At 35.4% G+C, this 20,150-nt stretch overlaps 3 protein-coding genes across 3 annotated transcripts in view; 1 reads left to right on the top strand and 2 right to left on the bottom strand.

Annotated features, from left to right (window-relative positions):
* Window positions 1–93: 93 nt before the first annotated feature.
* On the bottom strand, window positions 94–17,264 carry GTF2E2 (general transcription factor IIE subunit 2; the record flags this gene model as incomplete). Its single annotated transcript, XM_015813813.1, has 3 exons — window positions 17,250–17,264; window positions 14,275–14,441; window positions 94–185 (listed from the first exon to the last, which is right to left on the bottom strand). Coding segments are annotated over exons 2-3 (255 nt in total), but the record flags the coding sequence as incomplete, so codon positions are not given.
* Window positions 10,151–10,444, top strand: SMIM18 (small integral membrane protein 18). The gene has a single exon (XM_015813832.1). The coding sequence runs from the start codon at window positions 10,151–10,153 to the stop codon at window positions 10,442–10,444; it is 294 nt and encodes a 97-aa protein (XP_015669318.1).
* A 2,150-nt stretch (window positions 17,265–19,414) lies between the features above and the next one.
* The window catches only part of WRN (WRN RecQ like helicase), a 61,342-nt gene continuing 60,606 nt past the window's right edge, over window positions 19,415–20,150 (bottom strand). Inside the window, exon 37 of the mRNA XM_015813828.2 lies at window positions 19,415–20,076. Coding sequence (XP_015669314.2) covers window positions 19,957–20,076 — 120 coding nt within the window. The 3' untranslated portion in view covers window positions 19,415–19,956. The remainder of the gene's footprint in view (window positions 20,077–20,150) is intronic.

Below are 20,150 nucleotides of genomic sequence, written 5' to 3'. Positions count from 1 at the left end.
ACTTTTTGTGTCATCACACAATATTGAAATATTGCTGCTGAAATATGGTAACCATAAAAGGTGCACATAGTAAACTTGGTAGCAAAATTATACCTTCATATAATTCACTATCTTTGCAAGCACGCCAAACTTGTAGCCAGAGCCTCCAGAAAGAGCTTTCAAATTAAAAGTTCCATTGCTGTGGTCTGTAAAGGGAAAAAAATGGTACAGACTCTCATTCTGTGGGTCAGGCATAGTGAAATATATACTTTTGTAACCAAACCTATAAAAATATTGACCAATATACTTTATTGGGCTATTCCATGAAAATTGGGAAATTCATTTTGTTATAAATTTATTAGAATTTTATTGAATCTTAAAAAAATTGGAAAAATTGGGATTTCTTAAAGCACATGCTACTCTAAAAAAATATAAACCTACATGTCTTCTTATTGTTTTCTATATTGTTATACATCCCTTGGTCTGGACTTAAACCAGCAAAACTATTTATTCAATAAATGAATTAATGCACTTTAATCAAAATTAGCATCCTAAAAATACTCTCTGTTAAAAATACACAACAGATCTGACACGTATGCAGATAACTGAAAGTCTCTATAATAATAACAGAGGTGTTTTTTAAAAAAAAATTAAGCAAAAACAGAATCACAAAAATAGCTTTGTGTGAAAATTGTTTCTCGATTTATTCTGAATTACAAGAATGTATATATTTTTACTGATAGGAAACTGCTATCAGGATAATTCAGAATTTAAATCAATTGGTTAATCATAAAAAATGCAAGAAGCAATTTATTAAAGTTACACTGAAATAAAGTCAGTGTCAAGGAAAACATCTATGTTTGGTGTCCCCCAAAGAAATTCACTCTCTTTCTTTCCCCCTGTCTCCCTCCCTCCCTTCAAGCTCACACATTGTAATTTAAGAAAATGAGGGGGATATAGAAGACACCTACAAAATGGAAAAGAGGTTTCTGGAAAATTTATACAGTGTACACTATCATGGTTGCAGGTTACTTAAGATGGAATCAGCTCAAACTATAATATATTCCAATTTCTTAGCCTGAAAAAGAACTGGAAACATAACAGATGATCTAGAATGATGTTGGGTTTTGAGGTACTGAAAGCTTCACTGGAAAAAAAGGAATATATTCAAACTGTCTCAATGTTTTTTGGTTAAAACAGTTGCAATTAAATGAAAATACAAAAGATTCCAAATAATCAATATTGTACAAGAAAAGCAAATGTCTGTTCTATACAAATCAGTGAAGCTATTTTACTACAGTGTCCAGACAAAAGGAAGAACATAAAATGACCCTTTAAAAAAGCTTTGGATAGATTATGATTTTAAATATTATATAACAAACTATTTCTGGAAAAAATGATGGTCAACAGGAAGAAAATGGCAATGGTCATAACTTTGTATTTGTTTATTTTATATTGGCTTCATTCTAGTTCTAGTTGAAATGATGCATTGAATAAAAATAAATAGTAATACCTAATTGACTAGCTGGAACTTGAAAAAATTAAACAGGGTTTTTAGCCTGGTTGGTACTAGGATGGAAGATCATGAGGAAATGCCAGATTTGTAAACTAAACAATGAAACTGAAAAAATAAATCTTAGAAGGTAATGGCATATCACTCCCATACAGTTGGCAAGAATTTGTCAATGTATTACATAATACAGTATTCAGGAATTGAGCTTGATTTGAAGGAAAGTTTACATTTATTCCAGGGTCAAGCAGCAAGACAAATATTCTCTTAAATTCATTTTATAAGGTAATTTGAAATTTCTTTCATAGGTTTAACACTTAAAAAATCCAATTTATTTGCTTGGTCAAGAAAATTCACTGAAAATAATTTTGAATACTGAAAAAAATCAGAATATATCCTTTTTCCAACTCTGTTTTATAATATTTTATATGACTTTTGCACATACATTTTGTGCTTGTCATTTTGTCAGTTATGCTGAGCTACTAAAAAGCAGTTTACAGATTTAGAAATATATCAATCTGAACAAAATGTTTAAACATACTGTGTTTTTTACAACTATCATCTCATTAAATGACAAACTGGAAGTACAGAAGTAGACTTGAAGACAATTGAAAATGGAAAAAGAAATCTTATGAAGCCAATTCAGAAATCATTGCTTTCATTTCACAGATTTCAATAGCTTATATCATAAAGTGGAAGACAAAAAATAATGTTAAATCAAAAGGTATCTTTATGTATAAAACATATGTATAATTCTCCTCTGTTAAGATCTTGACTCTACATGTATGTTTTACACCAGCTTAATCTGCTATTAGAAAAGAAACTTGAAATATTAAAACAATAAATATCAAAGCAAATGAAAACAAAAAAGAACACATTGTTTTTAAATATATTTCATTGTTAAATAAGCTTTTAAAGAGGTTAAGAAAGTAGGTAGAATGTAATCTGATATTTTATATATTTCAGATTTATGAATGATTTCCTCGCTGGGTAGGGGTCTAATGCAAATAAGCATAAAGGAAGCTGTCAGCTGCATTCTGCTTCAGCCAATAGTAGCAAAGCTCCATCTTAGCTGTACCAGAAGCTGTATTAAACAGCAGATCAGCACTGTTCCAGCATCTTTTCAGGAAAAAGGTACGTCTATATCTTTTATAAAAATATTAATGCCTTATAATTATTGTCTTATTTGCAAAAAAATGAATACATCTCAGAAAATCAGAACACATAAGATCTCTTATTGATTTTTTTAAAATTATAGTTGTTTTTGTTTCTGAAGCCTATGAGCATGGTGGTTAAATGCAGAGGTGCTTGTCTTGTGCTAATAGAAAATCTTGCCATCTGTGCATTCATGAAGAATTGATGACCATCCATTTTAGAAAGAGACTAACATACCCAATAATTGTAAACTACATCTTTCTGAGGTTTTGTGGTTCCTAATAATTAATTTCATTTTGAGAGGTAAAATTTAATAAACAGGGAAGTGTATTTTTAAATGTTAGCAAGATTTTAATTTTTTTCCAAATTTATATAATCACTAAATTTCAAAACCAAGCCAGTAAACTGATCTCTTCATCTAGCTTTGCCATCTGGCAATTGTATAAGATGAATCAGTAAGTAGCTAACAGGGACACCACTTTAAAGAAAATCAATTGGGTTTGTAACAGTTTGAGCAATAAATAAACTTCCCCAAACTCAATCAGCTAGCCATTGATATTTACATATATAGGTTATTATATATACAAGTGATTTGTTTCATATCATCTGATAATAGTGCAATGTTATGTATTCAGAGATAAGACACAGGTTTAGTGAGGCTTGCCCCAACACACACACACACACACAAAATGATGTAAGACTGCAACCAAATTTAAAGAAGTTTCTAATTTTATTCAAAGCTTTCTTCTAAGAATTCTAATGAGGATTATGAACTTTATAAATAGGCTATTTTTATTGTTTGCATAATGAAGTAAATTTTGATTGTTATAATAACCAAACAGTAAATAATATTTTATTTCAAACCATATGTTCAGCTAGCATTCAGCTGCATAGATGATACTGAAATTTATAAGAACAGAATAAAAACTTTAGTCACTTTAAATACACACTAATCAGCAAATTTCGTTGCATTCAGCTCTAAAAAAAAATTACCATTATGCATATACCCACAGACACACACGACACAGAGAAACATCATAGTCTAGTTCTAATGTATACGTCGAAAAAAAAGAATCTTGCAAATTTACAAGACGGACGGCACAAGGAACAAAGCTGTTACAGAATCTAGTAGTTCTGCTATAAATACTTCGAAACCTCCTCCCAGAGGGGAGCAACAGAAATAGATCATGAAGTAGGTATGTGGGGTCACTAACAATGTTTCGAGCTCTAAGCACATAGCCCTTACTGTATAAGCAGGATCCTGAATAACAGGAAGTGAACTTCCTATAATCTTCTCAGCTGTCCTTACAACTCTCTGTATGGACCTTCTATCTGAGGCACTGCTACTAGTAAATCAAAGAGTTATGCCCTTTGTTAAAACGCTCTCAATCGTGCTTCTGTAAAAGTGGCCAGGACAGAAGGAGAAAGATGTGGTCTCCTCATCAGCACAAGAAATGGAAACACTGGTTTGCATGCTTCACTAAAGATAACATATGAAGAGACCAAGTCAGATTGTAGTTATCTGCACCTCCAGGTACTTAAAATACTGCCTCCATAGCTGCAGCCTTGATACAAAGTGGAGTATGACTACGCCAGCTCTTTCTAAAATCAACAATGATCTCTTTTGTTATATTAACATTCAAAACCAGGTTATTTTTATTGCACCAATCGACCAAAGACTTCACCTGCTTCCTATAAGAATCTGCGTTATCATCCTGGATAAGACCCACCACTGCCATGTCATCCGCATACTTCACAATATGATTCGTAACAGACTTAGCACAGCAGTCATGAGGCATCAAGATGAACAGTAACAGACTCAAAGCAGAGTCCTATGGGGAATCTGTACTCAAAAAGATGGAATTGGAAAGTTTTCTTCTAATTCACACAAACTGCGGCCTATCAATAAGGAAGTCAAGTATCGAGTTACGTAAAGCAGTATTAAAATATAATAGGCTCAGTTTGTTCACCAAATGCTGAGGAATGATTATGTTGAATGCTGAACTAAAATTAACAGACAGCATTCACTCGTGAGTATTCTCCTCCTCCAGGTGCACCAAACTAAGATGAAGCACACAAGAAAGTGCATGATCTGTAGAGCGGTTCTTCTGATAAGCAACTGACAGAACATGGTTTGTTTCAAAATTTTAAACCTCCCAGTACAAAAATGGCCACCATGGATATAGAAATATATTATGAATTTAATTAGTATTATAATACATGTCTCATCTTCTTATCAAAGTAAGAGTTAAAATAAAACAAGTAACGATTATTTTTATGAAAAACTGCCTAGCTAGGAAATATTATATTTCCTCCTTCTTAAATACTAAAAATTCCAAAATGTGTTGTATTTTCACTTTTGCACACTTGCAGAGCTTAATATTGCAATTAACAGTATAGTCATATTATCACCAAATATCTGTGTCAAATAATTGTATGCTGTGAAAAACTAATATACTCTACCTTTTCAACCCAAATTAAATTTCAATATTCAGGGATCTTTCCCAGAAAAACTTTGAATATTAACGTTTTCCTGTATCGTGAAAAACAGACTGGTTTCTCTTATTAGGCAAAACAGGCCTGAAGACAACTGTTGCAAAAAAACAACAACACAGCTGTAGAAGTCAACTTGAAGGAGATTTACATTAGCTAACTTAATACCTTTCTATATTCCCTGACCCAAATTCTAGTTTAAATGTATTCTAAATATTTTCACTCTTATCACTGTTGCCTCTAATAGTAAATTGCCATTTGTCTGAAATGGTATAGGGTTTCCTGCCTGAACAGGGGGTTGGACTAGATGACCTCCAAGTTCCCTTCCAACTTTATTATTAATATTAATATTATTATTATATGCAAACTATATTTGGAACATATGCAGCTCTTCTGTCAATTCTGCAGTAAACTTAAAGGAAACTATTGTGGTTAAATGGAACACATGGCTTTCAGTGCATACTATTGCTCTCAAAGAGGGACAGAACCAGTTAGGGAGTTACAAGTAAAGATACATGCTGCTCCTGTCCTATAATTTTATACAATTTTTATATATCCTTTATACTGTATATCTAGAATAACAATTCAACTGAAACAAGACATTTTCCTTTTAGATTATATTGCTTTTTATATATGACAATTTCAGCAACATTACTATATGGTCAAAAGTGGAAAAATTTAACACTGCTACAATAAGGGGATTGTTGGTGAAGATGATTAAACTTGCAGAGATGGCTAAACTGACTTCCTTGATTAAAGACAATATCTATATTTATGGCTGCCCTTATACACGTTTTTGCGTGAAACAGAAAAAATCCACTTATGATTTATGGTTTTGATTAGGAAAAAAGTGGATTCTTAATCATAGTAAGAGTTAATTTTGTAATCATATTTACTGTAGAGGAAATCAGAAGCTGTTTCTTTCTATTTTAATCTTTTCGTTCTGTACTTTTGTCTTTTCTTTGTCTTTTTCTTTGTTTGCTTTCTATATTGTGCATTAGCCTGTGTTCTGTTCTTTTAAACTTATAAGAAAATTTAAATAAAAAATAGAGTAACAATCCTTATGTTTGTTTCAAGGCTGTTTAAATGTAATCTTTTTGTGGGTTTTTCTAAACATTCTACCTCTTTGTTCCCCTTTTAAAATTTAAAGTATAAGGTAGATCCTCCTTTCATTCAATGAGTGTTCACTGAACTTGAATTTGAACTGGATCTTCCTGCACCTAGTCCAATACTTTAACCACTAGGCCACAGCTGGATTCCAAGGCTTGAAGTGAGACCAATGTATGAAGAAAGTAGGAATATTTTAGAGTGACTTAACTAGAAACATAAATGCCATGAAAATTCATACAAAAGTTCAGTCTGTTCAGATCTCAATGAGTGTTCTACCCCCATGTAGAATTCTGAGCCAAATCAATAGTTACTTGTGAATGGGAAAGGAGAAAAAACAACAATCTTCTTTATATCCAATTTTAAATAAGTTCAAACATAGGGTTACCTTATCTGGGTAGCAGAAACCTGGATGACCACTAGATAGAAGCAATTTTAAGTTTTCTATACTTTTTTTTGCTATGTAGTGATTCTCTACCCTTTTGCAATCCAGATATGATAGCTCATTAATTTTCACATGGTTTAAATGGAACAATTCCTTAGTCCGCTTGTTTAGAAATCTAATTTATCATTTTGGAAAATTAGTTTAGAATACATTGGCTACTGGTGTCACTCCAGAAGTGCACTTTCAGTGATCTTTGACTAGAGATTAGTAATCACGTGGAGTTGGTCTTCTTCCCAGGAAAATATGAAAAACTATCTTTAATTCAGTTTCTTTTGGTGCCATATAGAAACCCGGTTCTCAGAGAAATAAATACATGAAATGTAGCATTGTGATGATTTTCCTGTTCATTCTTTCTATTCAATCTGATTCAGAAGAAGCTCTGAACAAAGCCATTACTTTGGATTTGACATCCAAAGGACTCTTCTGGTCATCACACTGAATCTAGTTTCTTTTTGTTACAGATATTTTTGTATTACTTAAACCGTAAATTCCTATTCAACTTGATCCAGATAAATATTACACTAGTAAAGGATACATTTACACCTAAGACAGTGGTTCTCACCCTATGGTCTCTGGGGGCCATGATGTCATCATGGGGGTTGCAGGAAGGCTTGAAGAAATGTTATGATTTAAATCTTAAGCCTTGAGGGTCTGTGGCCATGGTCCGTGCCCAAAAAAAGGTATTTAAAGGGGGCCCACAAAAGGCATTTAAAGGGGGTCCGTCGTGAAGAAAAGATTGAGAATCACTGACCTAAGAATTTAACAAAGCTACAACAGAAGCATCTCTGTGTAGGATGCTTATGACATATAGTTTAGTCAGTCCCCAGTTGATGATTTTGTAACAGTTTAGCTGGAATTCTTATCACTACCTGGCAGACTGACTTGACCATAAAACATAAAACAAAGCTTTAGAAATTTTCTGGCATTCTCTTTTGAAGGAATTAACTTGACACCTGAGAAAATAATGAGTGGAATAGATGGTATCAGTTGGCAGACATAATTACTAAAGCTTTAAACCATCATGTTATGCATATATCCTATTTATCTTCGTGACCCAAATGGAGGAGTTGCACAGTTATGGCTGAGACCAGGGAGGCTTTCCTGGGAAGAAATTCTACCATTGGTTGCTTTCCCACCATCCCATTTTCAGGTTTGCATAGACTTTAGAGCTACCCTATGAAGGGGATTATTGTCCTAGACTGCAAAAACAATTTAAGATACAAGTAGAACAGAAGTGGTATCTGCTCTAAAACATTCTTCCCTTAGGAAATTGCAATTCTTGCCTAATACAGTAACTAGAATTAATAAAAGCTGGGAAGAAATCTACTTACATTACAAAGTAGTGTTCTGTTTCTTTCCAAGATTTTGAATTGTTTTTGAAAAACACTTCCATGGTCTGTAATTCAAATCTAAACTTTCTAGGAAATGGCAAATATCAACTATGATAAGTTTTTTTTTCCCTTGAAACAATCCCATGATCCTACATGGCTTTTCATTCTACTGTGAGTGGGCAGCTTCTTCCTCGCTGTTGTTTTTTTCTCAGAGATATGACTTCTCCAAGGTTCTCGTGGAAACAAGAAAATGAAACAGCAGAGTAGGTGTGGTTAATAGGGCACTGAACCAGATTGTGACTTCTATTACATTCCTCAGGCACTTAAATGGACTGCTTAAAACTCTCTACTGTCTTATAACAATGTGGCTGATATGTAAAGGACGGGTGAGATATCCTCTGGCTCCTATAATGACCAACATTGGGAAAGGACATTTGGAGGGCCAACGTTCACAGCATCATCTGGATATCATTATATATGAAAAGTAAAATACTGCTAGAAAAAGCGTCGTTATTGAACTCTTCTAAATACTTTCTTTCATGGATAATAAATTAAGAGGCTTGCACATAGCTTTCAAAGATAGTATGATTTGAGCAAGGTTTATCACTTCCACCCAGTTCTTTTCCCTGCTCTGTAGCCTAGTTGTAAAAGGAAATTGTTTCCCATAAATTACAAGGTTTTCTAGGAACTGAGTAGAAAACCCTTTCTAGATTCAATTAAATTCTGCTTTCCCAGTTTCAGAAATAGACTTTTTACCATTTTACCTTTCCTATTCCTCTTTGTAGTTTTGATTTAAATAGTAGCTGGAAAGGGGAGAAATTATGTAATTCAATATGAGTGACATTGATCTAACCCTGCTGTTATTGTTCTAGCAATGAGTCCATTAAAAGTTAAGCATTATAGTTTATGCTGAGGTGAGCAAGTTATATGCATCCTCCCAATAGCCTTTTATGTGACCTTTGTTGGTACCCACAACATCCTTGGCCTCTTCCCACATGCCTGTCCCTCCTGATATTATAATGTTGCCAGCTCTGAATTGAAAGGCACTGTTTCTGCAAGCCCAGCAACATAGCATCCTCTCAGTATAGCACCCTTAGAGCATTGCTTTATGATCCAGTGACTGGCAAACTGAGATTTTTCAGAAAATCAGCATAGTGAACATTTAGCTTTATCAATGCCAAACACTTTGGCTTCATCGATAAAGATAAAATCAGAAATCAACAACTGCAATACTGCAGCATTGGTAAGTCAATTTATATCGGCAAATGTCTTCAAATGCTTCTTCAAAAAAACATTTTGAAAACATAATTCTACACCATAGTGATTTATCTGGGAGTAATCCCAATAAATTCAATGCATTTGTGCAGTCATATACAATTATGCTGTGAGCTATAAAGAATCACATTCTCAACTGGAACTGAATTGCAAATGATTATTGAGAATGAGTATGACTGCCATGCCAGTCACATTCCAAAATGAATGCAGGGGGCAGCTTGAAGATTTTATTTTATTATGACATCATTTGTAAAAAAAAAAAAAAGAACAGAAGCAGAGTTTTTTATTATTGTTTATTATCTTGCTCTTCAGGCAAAAGTTTTTCTACTGGTATTTATTGAAACAGCATACTCCCAGCTTACTTAATCAGGAAACCGATGATGATCTATGAAAAAAATTGGCTTGCTGACCCTTTAGCACTATTTTAAAAACAGGGCTTTTGTTTTTGTGTTTTTAATGGCTGTATTCTATTTGTTTATTCTTTGGGAAGCTTCCACTACCAAAATTTGGTACCAAAATGTAACTTTCTCTCTCAAAGGAGAAAGAAGGTAAATTACTCTAATTTCTAACCTTAAAGTTCTAAAACTCCCTGAAATATGGCTAAAAAAAACAATTTTGCCCCTTTAAGGGTTGTCATTGTCTTTCTGGTGATATCACCTGAAAACCAGAAGGTAATCGTGGACATTGACCCTGGGAAAATTGTCTAGTTGTGTTTTATAAAGAAACATTTATGATTACATTTAGTAAACTAAAAACAACAAGCTTTTCCAGTTTTAGTTTGTTGGTGAAGGAGAAAAGAACCTAACTATATATTTTAATTTATTGCAGAGAGAGAAATCAGAGGAACTTCCAAACATGGCAACTTTCAACACTAGCCGCTGGAATGAAACCACATCCCTCTATCAATATCTTGGCTTTCAAGTGCAGAAAATTTACCCTTTCCACGACAACTGGAACACTGCCTGTTTTATCATCCTGGTCATATTTATATTTACTGTAATATGTTTGGTGGTACTAGCTTTTTTATATGAGCTGCTCGACTGTTGCTGCTGCGTTAAAAACAAGACCATGAAAGACTTAGAAAATGAACCCAATCCTGTTAGATCTATGATGAACAGCTTCAGAAAGCATGAAACGGAAGTGGTGTAGTGGTGGAATGATCTTCAGCACCAGAAACAAACAGATGTTCAACATTATATTGAAGCCTCTTGTATTTTAGGACCAAGCAATTCAGATGCTGTTTAGCCTTAAATATCACTATTAGCACTCCCTTTTTTGCTGATGGGTAGAAACCTGAAAAGGTTACAAAATACTTGCTAATGGGTAATGTCACAATGTGGTGTGAAAACAGAGGGTTGTTTCCTTTTATAATGAACTGTTGTTGACTAGTACTGATTAAATACATTTTTGTTCAATTAATGAATTGCTTTTTGCTTTATTTAAAATGCAGTCAAAATAAATTAAAGCATATTAAGATACCACAGAATATAAAAGTATCATTTGCCATGCAATCAATTTGATTATATCTTTAATGTATCAAAATAGCAGTTTGATACTCCATTATCTCAAACAAGGGGTTATGCCAACACAAGGGTTCAAAATAATCTTCTACAAATCTGTTAAATATGAGATATGTAAAAGATATGGATTATTATTAGTTGTACATCAAAACACTGTTTCTCAGTGCTTAGGCACTTCCTAGTTTCTCAGTAATTATATTCCCCATAGTTAATTATCCAGTGATCATGTCAACCCTTCACAAGTACTGATAAAGTCAGCTAAGAAACAGACCCAAAGGAAATGTTTATGCTTTCTTATCCATTCAGCTTTTCATTTTTAATATTTAATCCAATACATTAAAAACATAAAGCAAATATGACAATAACCTTGTTTCCTTATTTTGATTTAAAGTAGGGGTGTCAAACTCGCAACGTCACGTGACATGTCACGACGTATCACAACTTTTTTTCCATTGCCAGCAATGGAGTGGGTGTGGTTTTGGCATGACACATCCGGCCCATGGGCCAGCAGTTTGATACCCCTGATTTAAAGGGAATATTAAAAACATGGGATTGCCATAAAACAGCAGCTGTACACCAAACCCTCCATGCCAAAATCTGTGCTATATAGGATATGAAACATTTGGGATCATAAAATAGGACAGCAGTCTTTTCTCAATCTCAGTCAACAGAAATCTTGCCAAACCAGTTTAGGATTATAATCCTTGGCCACGTTATTCTTCATCACATCTACCACTTATGTTGCTTATTTTATCAGCCTGAACAATAAGATCATCAGCATAAAGATTAAAAAAGGGAAGGAGAAACCAAGCAAGCACATTTACGCAACAAGAAGTGACAGAATGGTAAAGATTGTTTTTATTATATAATAGCTTTTTAATTTGTTTGTGCTATTGCAAAAATTAGCAGGACTTTCTTCCTGTTTGAACAAATACACTTAAATAATTCCTGTCCATTAAATTAAATTTCCTTTGTTTTCTTTAGCATATTCAAGTCCTCTCAAATTCCATATAACAAAGTGGCAGGTGCATGCTCTTGTAAACAGCCATTTTTACTCCTTTTACTTTTTTACTCCTTTTGTCAAACAATTTTTCAACAGAGCACGTCACCCATTATCTTTCTATGAACATTTACACTTGTTAAAATTTCTCCGTCCATTTTCTCATTTTTAGTATAAATTCTCATCAGTGTACACAAATTCATCAATTTGATTTAATTTTTCACCTTTTATGTATAAACTCCATATATCTCATTATATCATATGATTTATTGCTGGTTGTAAGTATTCAGAATTTCAATTAACAACACAGCATGAGCCGGCTGCAAATGTACACTAATGTCTGTATATCCAATTAATATTCTTCCAAAGACCCTCAACAATTTCTTCTATATTTATCTATAAATATTTTAAGGAACCAATGGGACAATATCCATTTTCATCATATACTGCTTACATGGTATTCGGCAACTATTTTCCAACTTTACTTTCATGCAAAATATTCCATAATTCAAATCTACTGATTTTATCACAATTGCATGTATTTTCAAAATATACAGTAAATTTTCTTCCTACTGAAGAGCAAAGGTTTGCTATGGAAATACCTGTTCAATATAAAACTGCACTGTACTTCCCAAATTTTTTGTCACCTGTGGCAGCTTTTCAAGTAGAATTTTAGCATTATTGGCACTTTTCCTTTTGTAGAGAAACAATTAGCAGCATTCTCCAACTACCAGATACAGATGCCCTCTTCACCTATATATTAAACAAGTCCCACAGCTACACCATGAGCAAATCACATCCATATTTTAACATTTCTTCAGACTTGTAGCCATTTTCAACTTTCTTATGCATTTATGACTTCCTTTTCATTATTTTTGTCTTGGTTAGTTACATGTACAGTAATAGATGATCTCCAAGGTCGCTTCCAACTTTATCATTATTATTATTCAGCTCAATTCCACATTTCAATATATCACTGTTATTCCCACACAATTCACTTATGGTATTGATTTCAGTTTCAATCCAAATCATCTCATTTAATTTTTTAAATTTTATTCACTGGAAACTCCATGTTTAACTCTCTTCACACATTTCCAAAATGTATTATTTCTGTGATCGCTCTTACATAGCCTCTTTCATCATTCCACAAGAATCCTTTTCCATACTTCCTATTACTATAACTATACATTCTTTCATGGTACTCAATACCACAATTCTTATTATTCTACAGAACTTCCACATAAACTTTCTTTATTGCCCCCTGCCACTCCTTATCTTTTTTATAGAGTATCATATTCGCTCTCCTATAGCTATTATACTTTCACTTCTTTCCTTTTCTTTCAGGATACCTCTTTTACAAGATCTACTCTTCAGTCTTATCAGGAAATGCTCTATTCATCATTCAGAACCTCCAATCAACTTTACATCCTTCACTTAGTCTTTCAATTTTCATCATATTCAAACCAATCATGCTTGTACATTTATACTTTTTTTGCCATATATGGCTAAATATTTATATAATTAAAACAAACATATTTTTAAAGCAGAAACTAACCAGATTGTTGGGGGCGATATGCTGACATTGTAAATCACTCAGAGTGCTGTAAATATATGTAAATAAGTCTAAGTGCTATTGCTATTGCTATTCTTGGTTCTCTGAATAGTCCACTTTTTCTCTACTTGTTTTTCTCCCAACCATTCATGTCACCTTGCAGAATAATTTTTCTCCTGGATCCACATGGAGTGATGAACACATTTCCATACTCATTTCTGGTTCTACCATTAGCATTACACACTGGAGCATAACATACAATTATCAACAATTCATGGATTACAACTTCTATTTGTATCCATAATTTAGATGACATTCATCCTTTTGACATACATTTAGCTCTTTCATAATTAAAATTATATCTTCATTTCATTGCAAGCATTCATCAATCCCACTCCATAAAATCTAACTACCTTCATTCAGATTATTACATCCTTTATTTCTCTCTTAGTTTCAATACAAAACAAATTTATTTTTATACAATTTATTCATTAACTCATGCTCTTTATGCTCTTTACATTTACATACACTCTTAGTTGTAATCTTGCAAATGTTAGACTTGCCAACTAATGACATATTTATCCTCATCACCCCTCATGGCCAATCAAGACTTTCACCTAATGATTTTAGGTATGTTGAATGACTAGAGTAGGAGTAGACTAAGTTACCAGCCATAATCACAGTCATGCTACATACAGCATTCCCTGCTAACAGTAAGAGCAATGGTTATCAGTTTTCACATGCATTTTAGTCGGCATGCCACATCCAAAATTCAGTTTTAGGCCAATATGTTCACCTTATTCTATGCCAGCTATCTATGCAAGTCAACGTTCCATTACCTGCACCTATCAACCAAGAGGTACATGCATCAATTGCTTATTTTAAATTTCCCTCTGCCCCCACTAACCTGTATTTGGTTTTGAACTTGATGAACCACTCTGTTCTACTTTGCCTTTCTTCTTTTTAGAAGATGAGGAATCAGAAGAAGGTGCTGGACGTTTCTCTACAGCAGGTGTACAGAGTGCTCGTTTCTTGAAAAGTTCTCGTTCTCGTAACAAGTTTGGATCCATAATTCTGTCACAGAAAAAATGACACATAATTATTAACAGACCAAAACCATTCTTAATTTAATATTGTAGGTTTGAACCTCAAAACAAAAATGTTTTATTTTTAGACCCTGACAAATCTATGCTTGCAAAAAAGGTAACTGAATATGCCATCTTAAGAATTGTTGTAGCATTCTCCAAATGTAAATACACATTAATACAAAATAGAATGAAGAGAGAGAGAAACATGTATGTGGTACTTTACTTCATTATCTCCAAGCAAGATAGTTACATTAATTGGGGACAATAAGAAACCTATGTATTTGGTAGGCAAATGTTTTTACTAGCCCATTTTCTTTGCACTTTCAGAAAGATAATATAAAATTATAGTAATTAAAGTAAATAAATGCTTAACCAGTTTTCAGGAAAGCATCAACTTCAAATTTTAACTTATTATAATTTTGACTCTAAACTGTGTATTACGTTTTCATCGCACATAATAAAAATCAATTATTTGAAAACAAGCAAAAACTTCTTCCTAATATTTAGAAAGACAACTTATGAACATATTTGGAAAATTCTGGATTGGACAGGTTTTTTTTTCCTTAAAACAATTCTGTAAAGTAGGTCTGCAATAATCTCAGTGAAGTTGAAAGCAGCATCACAGTGGGAGCCATTTAAGCTACTTCTTTAAACATACAATGCATCTACTGTATTTTTAAGGCATGTATGATCATATTTCCATATTTTTAAGCAATTGTTGCATAGATTCAGAAGAAAATATCTGCATTAATATATTGCATTAAAACATTGTTGGAAAGAACCTACAGTAGACATAAAATATTAAGGTATAAAACATATTTTACATATGACTGAGTTCATATATGATGCTAAACTTGCTTTAACATGATCTGTAAATTCAAGTTATGTATGTTTTTCATTCTAAATCTGACTGAGACATAGAACCTTCCAAAATCTGTTGTTATCCTACTTCATAAATTGTCCTTGGCTGGCTCTATCTGTATGCATAGCCATTTCTCTTGGTGGGAAAACCAAGTGATAGCTAGAAGTTTATGAAGATAAAGCTGATTTATAGAATTTAAAAGAGCTGCAAAACACCTCTGTTGAGTGATTTCCATAGCTACAGTAGATTCATAATGGGTACACAAATTGTAGCCTTAAAGGTGATAATTAAGCAATTTCCAACAGACCAGCAAGCATAAACAATAGTGATTGAAGCTGGGAGATATGTGCAATGCTATCCAGAGGACCACCTGTAATGAGGATAGCAAACTTTGAATATAAACATGCTTTCCCAAAAATAAAGGATTGCCATGAAAGATAGTTACAGCGAAGTTCACTAGTGCATAGGAATTTTTTCAGGAATCCACATTTCAAACAAGTAAGTGCAAATGTATTTTGGTAAAAGCAGCAGTGTAAGACAGGCAAGACTTAGTTTGGGAAGTACATGTGCATATAGTTTAGACATTTTAGTGTAACAAGTTTTACTTTATTTGTACAGTATTTTATGTCATACGTGTCTCAGTGGCAATCAAGGAGAACATTATCTTGGCAATACCACACAACTATTACAAAACATGGATGCAGTTTTAAGCTGCGTTAGCAGCAGGTCTGTTTACATTCTACTCTTGAGTATTGAGAATGTCGTAGTACCTAGGCAACTTATTTTAGGAACAGCTAAAATCTGGAGTATATCTGAAAGACTGCCCTGCATAAACGTCTGCTGCTCGAGTCTAGGGGAAAGGACAAGAAATAAAGGATGGATATTTAATTTCGGCTGGATGTCCTAGCCATTCAGCTAGAGCAGGGCTTTTCAACCAGTGGTACGGGTACCACCTGTGCTACATTGGCACCTGGCAGGTGGTACGCAAACATCCTAGAAAAGTAGTGGGGGAAGGGAATGAGCTGAACCGGTGACAGCACCGCACAAGCCTGAGCGAGAGATGGCTGGAGCTGCAGGGCTGTCAGGGCTCAGTGGAAGCACCAGGATCAGCGCCAGGCTCCAGCTGGAGCTCGGCGCTGATCCTAGAGTTTCTGCTGAGCCCAGAAGAAGCACCAATCAGCTGGAAAACAGCACTGATCCTGGCGCTTCTGCTGAGCCCAGAAGAAGCGCCGATCAGCTGGAATGTTACATCATCTCCAGGGTCTTGTAATTTACATTCAGATGCTTGGCAACTGATTCATATTTATGACGGTCACAGTGTCCCAGGGTCATGTGAAGTGACCAAAACCTGCTGCAACCACCCAGCAGACGAGGGGAATAAAAACCAAACACCACCCCACCCCACCCCCGCTGCCAATCCTCAACGGAAATGCTCACAACAATGAAAACCTCGGACAGGAGGAAGAGCACCGCCGGGCGGGCAGGCAGGTGTCTTGCTCGGCTGTGGTTTGGGGGGCACTTTTTTCAGTGCCATTGTAACTTCGAACAGTCACTAAGCGAACTGTTGCAAGTCGAGGACTACCTGTACTTCATCACTTTTTTCCTTTTTTTTTTTTTTTGGTCACCAAGTTTTCGACCCCTTGCTAGGCGACTGGTGGTACTCGGATGTTGCCATATCCTAAAAGTGGTACAATGGGTGAAAAGGTTGAAAAGCCCTGAGCTAGAGAACAAATCCTCCTTCGCAAAAGGTATTTAAGCAGGGGGGTTGAGCCACTGACTGTCGGGAATTCCCTAAGGGGAGGCAGCCGCAGGGCAGGAGAATCCATTCGAGCCTATAATCGGGACGTCCACCAAGGATACCCCCGACTCGGTGACGCCGCCGGGAAAGGATCTTCGGCTGCCTCGTTGGCCTCCCCTCACGAAACTACACACCGCTCAGTTCAAAGGCTCCCGCGAGCCGCCGTGTTTCAAACGCGAAAGCGGCGTTTCCTTGTTGACATGCCCAGAATTCTCCCGCCTTCCGCTTTTCCCCCTGGACCGCTGAGCTCTTCGGTCCCCTGAGGTAGTCGAGCTTCGCAACTCCGCAACTCCGCAACCAAGGCGGCGGCACAACGTCGTCACTCTCCCCTTCTCCTCCCGAACGGCTCTGAATCCCGCCAACCCCGCCTCGAGACCTCGCGCCAAAGCCACTCACCTCGCGCGTGAGGCGACTCCGACGGCAAGAGGAAGGCAGGCGCATCCAGGGAGCCCACCGGCTCCTGCTTTCCGATTGGCTCAGTTCCTACTCAAGAGCGCCCATCCTGCCTGTCGCCGGTCGACTGCATTTTGCGTCAGAGTCAGAGCCAAGGTCCGGAAGTAGCACAATTGCTATGGCAACATGGAGTCGTTTGCGGAGCGAAGCGCTGCTCCCCCTCTCCGCAGAATTAGAGCTTGTTGGAAGTTATATTGTTAATCTGTGGTTTAGCCACGTTTTTCATCTTTAGTCATTTTAAGATGTTTGGACTTCAACTCCCAGAATCCCCCGGGCAGCAAAAGCTTGCATAGCTTGCCGAAATATAGAAGGCACTTGCTCTACAAACAGGGGTTCTCAACCTTGGCAACTTTAAGACTTGTGGACTTCAACTCCCAGAATTCCTCAGCCAGCTTTGCTGGCTGAGGAATTCTGGGAGTTGAAGTCCACAAGTCTTAAAGTTGCCAAGGTTGAGAACCCCTGCAAGCAGTAGAGAAGTAGATAGTAAGAGTGCAGATGCAGGGCTCTAGATCTCAGAGGGAAGCAAATTCCACAGGAAAAATCCCCAAAGCCCGAGCATTTTGGGCTAGACCTAGTAAAACGCTTCTGTACAAAATAACAGCATTTTGCTTGGCTGTTGTTACTTAAATTTTAGTCTGCTTTCTGCTGATCCCATTCACTTCCATGAGTGCTCTATCACAGTGTTTCTCAACCTTGACCATTTTAAGGCATGTGGACTTCAACTCCCAGAATTCCACAGCCAGCATTGCTGGCTGTGGAATTCTGGGAGTTGAAGTCCACATGCCTTAAAATGGTCAAGGTTGAGAAACACTGCTCTATCATACTATTTTATGCTAAATGCACATAGAGGCTTTTATCTAAACCTTTTCCAAAGCTATGTAAATTTTGGGAAAAGCAATTTGACTCTGTTTGAGAAGTCTTGCCTGTTTTTGTTTTTTTTTAAAAAAACAATCAGCAAAATAAAACCTCTCTGAACCTAAGTTACATCGTTCGAAAGCTTCTGATAACCTTTGTAATCAAATATGTTAGTAAAGCAATCATGGACTGGCAAGGGTTTGAAGGCTAGTAGGTAGCATCCGGTCATTTTAGAAATCCATCACAATATTCAATGGGATAACTTTGTAGAGAAGTTTCCTTACGAGACACCCCACATATGTATCTTGACTGCACCCCACTTTACTGTAACTCATTTTTCTCATAGTATTATGGTTAGTCAGATACTTAGATTTCTAAATGTTCTAGGTCACAGGTTACGTGTCACAACTTTTTTCCCATTGCCGGAGTTGGGGTGGGTGTGGCCTCCACATGATGCAACCGGCCCATGGGCTGGCAGTTTGACACCCCTGTTCTAAGTTGTCTTAAGCCAACTTCTATAAAGTTGTTTTCAGACAGAAAAATGAGCTATAAATAATTGTAATAGTTTATCTGTGAGCCATATATAGAACAGACAGGATAAATGTTAACTATAATTATGGGAGTCAGAGAAGAATGAAGATGAATTGTCAAGCTTGATTTTTTTTAGGAGTCTTATCATTTAAGGCTAGGAATTTTAAAACATACATCTATTTACTTCACCCAAACAAAAGATCTAGCCTCAAAAAAGCTAAGCAATCAAACTGGATGATTGCTCTCATCTCTCTTGGATGAAAGATCACCAGGAAATCCCAGTGTACTACGGTAGATGCAGATGTCAAAAAATATTGCAGAAGGCAATAATGGCAAAGTACTTCTGCATTTTGTCAAGAAAACTATATGTCCATCTAGTCATCAAGAGCTAATCTCTTTTGAACACAAACACTGAACTGAATCACAACTTTTAATTATAAACAAATTTTATTTTTTGTAGGAAAGTGCCAAAAGTAATCTCAAGAGAAGAAAAAAAAGTTAACAATTAAAAAAAATTAAGTAGCATTGCACATGGTATCCTGCTTTTTAATATTTTCCCCCGGAATGTTTTCCTTAAAAATAGTGTACTACAAATAAACAAATATGGGCATGCCCATTTCATGAAAACACAGTTCTCCTAAATGTCAACATAATATTTGAAGAGGAACCATATATTACATGTATTTTGAGAAGTCAGCTGTTTCTGAATACAGGTTCACATATGTTCCTTAATAGGTGATTAAATTTGAAAAGAAACAATTCACCACATCAATACATAACACATATATTGTGAAGAATATTTTGTGCAATGTGCACTCTGATTTAAACTATTACTCATTTTCTTCTTTCTTTGTCTGGGCTCACTTTCAGAGTTTGATCAGTCCCATAAATTTTTCTGGAAGAGGTATTAATGGAAAACTCACTTGACTGAGACAGAACAAAGTAGAAGAATCTCATCTTCATGAAGTTATGTATAAATACATTGTTGTGCCATTTCCAGTTTCAACTGAAGAGTCCTTTACTTCCTCCTCTGGATTTTTTAGATACTTTAACATGAGGAATTATTTCCTTTGATGTTCCAAACCACTCTGGTAATTTCCTCTTTGAAGACTGACTTAACAGCTAGGAAAAAAAATCATACATTTATTCTTTCATTAACTATGTAATTTTTACTCAGGCAAGATACACATCAAAAG

The sequence above is a fragment of the Protobothrops mucrosquamatus genome, unplaced genomic scaffold, assembly GCF_001527695.2.
Source record: "Protobothrops mucrosquamatus isolate PMUCROS unplaced genomic scaffold, P.Mucros_1.0 scaffold198, whole genome shotgun sequence".
Classification (NCBI taxonomy): domain Eukaryota; kingdom Metazoa; phylum Chordata; class Lepidosauria; order Squamata; family Viperidae; genus Protobothrops; species Protobothrops mucrosquamatus.
The sequence above is the reverse complement of the archived record's forward strand: the minus strand, read 5'-3'. Positions and strand labels throughout refer to the sequence as shown.